Source organism: Sorex araneus, chromosome 6 (genome assembly GCF_027595985.1).
Source record: "Sorex araneus isolate mSorAra2 chromosome 6, mSorAra2.pri, whole genome shotgun sequence".
NCBI lineage: Eukaryota > Metazoa > Chordata > Mammalia > Eulipotyphla > Soricidae > Sorex > Sorex araneus.
This window is the reverse complement of record NC_073307.1, coordinates 55,230,998-55,236,621: the sequence shown is the minus strand read 5'-3', so window position 1 is coordinate 55,236,621 and position 5,624 is coordinate 55,230,998. Positions and strand designations below refer to the sequence as shown.

The window sequence follows — 5,624 nt, the reverse complement described above, 5'->3', positions numbered from 1 at the left end:
TGTCCGTGGGTCTCCAATGCCTCTATGCGTAGAGGCAACCTTCTCCTGGGTTCAGAAGTTTGGTGTGAAATCCTAATTCCACCATTACACCCGCCTTTTCCCACTCGGCCACTGTTTGCAGAAGTCTCTCTGACTTCCAGCACACTTTTTTCTCCCCAAGACCGTCTCATTAGGCAACACCGTCTACAGGGTATTTCTCCTTGGCCGTCCCGCTGCCCTGGAAATGCCTGTGTCCTAATCAGGCACCATCCATCTCCCTGTCCGCTCGCGGCGGACCCCTCCCCCGCCCCTGTCCCTAAAAGCCTGATCCGCACCGGCACAGCCGAGCTTTCCTCGCAGACAGAAATGTGCCTGCACCCCCACCCCCACCCCCACCCCTCCGCCCTCCCTTGCATGCGTGCACGGGGCTCTCCACCTCTCCAGACTCCACAGGCTCGACCGCCCTTCATCGCCCCCCCTTCTGCTGCTCGCGCTCAGACCGCCCCTGTCCCCCTCCCCTGGAGGCCTGCCCTGCTCCCATTGGTCGGCTGCCCGTCTATACCGCAGCGCTGTGATTTCTGAGCCCAGATGCGTCCCTGTGCGAGAGACTCTCGCAGCAGAGTCTGAGCGGCGCGCACAGTCCAGAGCGGAGCAAGGAGCGCTCGGAGCAGCAGCGGCAGCCAGTAGCCTGGACGCAGGTCTTCGGCCGGCATTTCTGGTAGACGCCCCTATGCTCTCTGCACTGGCGGTGGTCGGGGGCGGGGAAGGGGCGGGATTGAGCCCCCCTGGCCCTTCCCCTTGCTTTCTCCTGCGGGCGGCTACGGAGCTCAGAGAGTTTTACTTCCTAGCACACCAGCAAGGAGCGCAGCTCGCCTGGCCACGTCGGCACGCGCCGCTCCCGGCTCCCGGCCGCTGCAGGCCCGCCAGCTGTCGGACTCACGGACCCAGCAGCTGTCACGGCAAACGGACATGTCACAGCTAAGTAAGAACCTGGGTGACGGCAGTCCCCCGACCGAGGCCCCCAAGCCGCCGGTCTATAGCCGCCCCACCGTGCTGATGCGCGCCCCGCCCGCGTCCTCGCGCGCCCCGCCGGTCCCCTGGGAGCCTCCTCCGCCGGAGCTGCAGGCGTCCCTGGCCGCCTGGCCGGCTCCGCAGCCCGCCTGGGAGGCGCCGCAGGGCCAGCCGCCCACCCCGGGGGCCCCACTGGCCCAGCCCCAGGCTCTCGGGGCCCCGCTGGTGCAGGCACCCCAGCTGGGGGGTCCTCTGGGCAAGCCTCCGACTCCCGGAGTCCTGATGATGCGCCCTCCCCCTCCGGGCGCCCCGCTGGCCCAGCCTCCGACTCCGGGTGTCCTCATGATGCATCCTTCGGCGCCCGTGGCCCCCATGGCACACCCGCCCCCTCCAGGCACCCCTATGGCACACCCGCCCCCTCCGGGCACCCCTATGGCGCACCCGCCCCCTCCGGGCACACCCATGGCACACCCGCCCCCTCCGGGGACCCCCATGGCGCACCCGCCTCCTCCGGGGACCCCGATGTCCCAACCTTCAGCACCGGGAGTCCTGGTAGCACAGACGCTGGCCCCCGGAGTCCTGATGGTCCAGCCACCGCAGCCTGCCACCCTGATGGCCCAGCCGCCGCCACCCGGAGCACAGATGGCCAAGCCGCCTGGTCCCGGCGTCCTGATGATCCACCCGGCCGGCCCGAGAGCACCCATCGTCCAGCCCGCAGCCTCCGGTGCGCCCCTGGTGCAGCCAGCCCCCGCACCGGCACAGCCATTGGCCACTTGGGCCCCCCAGGCCCAGCCTCTGATCCTTCAAATTCAGTCTCAGGTCATCCGGGCTACTCCGCAGGGTCCCCAGGGCCCGCCGGCGCCCCTGGCCACACCCCCAGGCTGGCAGGCCACGGCAGCCCCGGGGTGGCAGCCCCCTCCACAGGGCTGGCACGCAGCACCCCTGACCTGGCAGGCCACGCAGGTCACCTGGCAGGCGCCCACCATCACCTGGCAGGCCCCGCAGCCCATGCGCCAGGGCCCACCGCCCATCCGCCCGGGGCCACCACCCATCCGCCCAGGGCCACCACCTGCGCGCCAGGCCCCACCGCCCATTCGCCAGGCGCCGCCGCTGATCCGCCAGGCCCCACCGCCCATCCGGCCGGCCCCACAGGTGTTGGCCACACCGCAGCACGTGTGGCAGGCCCTGCCGCCCCCACCGCCACTGCGTCAGGCCCCGCAGGCCAGGCTGCCCGCCCCACAGCTGCGGGCTGCCCCCCAGATGCGAGCTGCCCCACCCATGCCCACTGTGCAGCAGGTGACCATCCAGCAGGTGCCCACGGCCCCACCTGCCGCAGCACAGGTGTCCGGGGCTGCTCCCCCAGCGGGGCCCCAGGGGCCCCAGGCCACACTGCCTATGCCGCTGTCCGCGCCGCGTGTGGCTCACTGCCCGCCCATCATCTGGGAGGCCCCCAAGGGTCAGCCCCCTGTGCCGCACGAGCTGCCCGCCACCGCCATGGAGTTCCAGGAGGTCCAGCCTGCTCCAGCCGTGACCTGGCAGGTGCCCAAGGCCCCCGGCCACTTCTGGCAACCGGTGCCTACCCAGGAGGCCCAGAGGCAGGGTCCCCCACTGATGGCGATGGAGCAGCCCTTTCCAGGGGGCCCGGCCTCCCAGAAGGCCGTGCCCATGCAGCTGCCCGCGCAGCAGGCGCAGCCCGCAGGCGCACAGGCCGAGCTGCCCGCGGTTCAGCAGTTGCAGCCCCAGCCCACCTGGCCCGGCGCCCCCGCCGGCCTCCAGGTCCGGCCCGCAGCAGCAACCGTAGCGGCGGCAAATTTTCCCCTGGGTCCAGCTAAGCCGCACCTGACTCCGTCGGGGGAGCCCCGCGCACCGTCGGGGGACCGCCGGGCTGCGTCCAAGGAGCGTCGCACCTCGTCCAAGGAGCGCAGGGCGCCATCCAAGGAGCGCATGATCTTTGCAGCCACCTTTTGTGCGCCGCAGCGAGGGGGCTCAGCCGCCGGCCGCGTGCACGCGTCGCCCGCCTGGAAAAACGTGCCTGCAGCTCCCCCAGAGGCCTTCCCGGTCACCCCCAGGGTCTATCCATCTACCTCCCAGATGCAGCCTGCCCCTTCTCACACCCTGGCGGCTCCACTGGCCATGCCGGAGACCCCAAAGATGCTGCCACGCGCCCTGCACGATCCCTTCGCCGTCGCGGGGGTAGAGGCCGTGCCCACAGTGCCCTGGGTGGCCCAGCCCAATCTGAGCGTGGCCAAGACGGCCAAGGCAGTGCCCACCATCCTGATGTCCATGGCGGCGGCGGCGGCACCAGCACCAGCGCCCCCCCAGGCAATGGCCACTCCTGCGGAGGCCTCCAAGTCCTCCGCTGAACCCCCTCGGCGCTCAGGCAAAGCCACCAGGAAGAAAAAGCACCTCAACACCTGTGAGAACAGCAGTGCCCAGTTCATGGCGCTACATGACTGGCGGGGCCGCCGGCCCTGGGACTATCCGAACTTGAGTGACTGGGACTTGCAAACCCCGGCACATTTCCTGGGGGACTGGGAGGCCCTAAATGCCTGTAACCTGAGTGGTTGGGAGGGGCCCCTGACCTCCAGGATCCTGGGTGGCTGGGAGGTCCACGGCACCACCTGGGCCCTGAGTGCCTGGGAGGGGCCAAGTGTGGCGCGTGCCCTGGGCCTCTGGGAATGCCCCAGCAGCCCGCACTCCTTGATTCTCTCTGAGCTCACACACCTCTCTCAGGGATTCGGTGCCACCCAGAATGAGTCCCAGCTGGAGACTCAGACCATGTCCCCCTTAGAGCAGAGGGCAAACGCATTGGTGCAGTTCCTCTTGATCAAGGACCAAGCTAAGGTGCCCATCAAGCGATCGGAGATGGTGAAATTCATCCTCCGTGGCTATAAAGATGAGTGTCTGGATATCATCCGCAGGGCCAGCCAGAAGCTGCAGTGCATGTTTGGGTATCAGTTGAAGGAAATTGATGCCCAAAACCACTCTTACATCATCATCAACAAGCTGGGGAGTGGCAGGGGCCGGCCAGCGGCGGCAGTACCGGCCACCGTGGTGGGCCCCGCTCTGGACAAGCCCAGGCTGGGTCTCCTCATGATCATTCTGAGCCTGATCTTTATGAAGGGCAATTGTGTGCGGGAGGAACTGGTCTTTAGTTTCCTGTCCAAGCTGGGGCTGGACGTGCACGCAGCTCACGGGGTCTTTGGGAACACCAAGAAGCTCATTACCGAGGTGTTTGTCAGGCAGAGGTACCTCGAGTACAGGCGCGTGCCTTTCACTGAGCCCGCCCAGTACGAGCTCCTCTGGGGGCCCCGGGCATTTCTGGAGACCAGCAAGATGCTGGTGCTCAAGTTCCTGGCTAAACTCCACAAGAAAGATCCCAGTTTTTGGCTCTTCCACTACCTGGAGGCGCTTTCAGAGTGCGACTGGGAAGACCCAGATGAGGATGATTCTGACCCCGATGACAGTACCCACGACTCCACCAGCAGCCCCCCGCCCCAAAAATGAAGTGCAGCTGTGACCGTGTCCGTCTCTGTGTTCTGGCCAAAGGCCATTGACAACGTCGTCGTGTGGGGTTGGGTGGGGGATGTTTCGCTCCTGGTGTTTCTGTTCAGTTCCATGTGTGTGAATTGGGAATCCTTGTGTGACTGGTTCTTGGTTCCATATTTGCCAAAGCTCTGTACATTTTTTTACGTGGCGTTTGAGTTCTCTTGGCTACTGTTCTCTTTGGCGTGTTTTGACATATGTACTTTTAAGTGGGATCTGTGATTCTCTGTTTTGTGTTCTGATTGTTCTGTTTTGGTCTCAGAGTTGTGCTGGCTTTGTGAAATGACTTAAGAAGCTTCTCCATCTTATTCTGCTCCAGATTCGGTAGCATTGAAATAGGCTGTTCTTTGAACGTTAAAATGACTCACCAGTAAAAGCTGTCTGCAGAGAAATAAATATCTATATCTATAAATATACTTTCAGCATAACAAAAAAAGAAAGAAAAAATGTGTCTGTCTTGATTCTAATTTCTACTCTAGGGATGGTTCCAGGTTTCCCCCGCCTCTCCAAAATAGCCCCAAACACCCAAACCTACAATGAATGGTAGTAAATACAGGCGTGATAAAACTGAGTTTGTGGGTGAGAGCCATGATAGAGGAAATGGAAGATTTCCACCAAACCCAGAGTCAAATTTCACAAATGTAGTGGGGGAAGGGGGCCCAGGATGAGAGAGGCAGTAGCCTCTGTGGCACTAAACCCCCATACCCATTCTTCTAAGCAGACATCGTTATTCACATGATGTGGGAGGATTCTGAAGGGTTAGAGATGAATGGAAGGGCTGGGTCAGTAAACAGTACTGTGCTGAGGGTGGTAGGGACATGGAAGGGGGCCTTCTCTCTGCAAGATGGCCAGTACCCAGATGAATGCACCACATGTTTGTAGCAACAGGTCATAGGGCTCAGGGTGGCCAGGCATGGGAGAATAGGACTTCAGCCACACACTGACCTTGGATTAGGGACACAGTTCCTGCCATGCACGCAGATTTACACCATTACTCTGGGACCTGCTGGTTGCAAGTATGGGTGGTTGGTGGATGGGAATATCAGGAAACACTCAAGAAGAGAGAAGAGCCCCAGTAAACCCGAATA

At 63.5% G+C, this 5,624-nt stretch overlaps 1 protein-coding gene across 1 annotated transcript; it reads left to right on the top strand.

Moving 5' to 3' along the window:
* The first annotated feature begins 581 nt into the window (after nucleotides 1-581).
* MAGEL2 (MAGE family member L2) lies at nucleotides 582-4,951 on the top strand. The gene is made up of 2 exons (XM_004617496.2): nucleotides 582-697; nucleotides 828-4,951. Exon 2 carries the CDS (start codon nucleotides 949-951, stop codon nucleotides 4,495-4,497), a length of 3,549 nt encoding a protein of 1,182 aa, XP_004617553.2. The 5' UTR covers nucleotides 582-697; nucleotides 828-948; the 3' UTR covers nucleotides 4,498-4,951.
* Nucleotides 4,952-5,624: the final 673 nt, after the last annotated feature.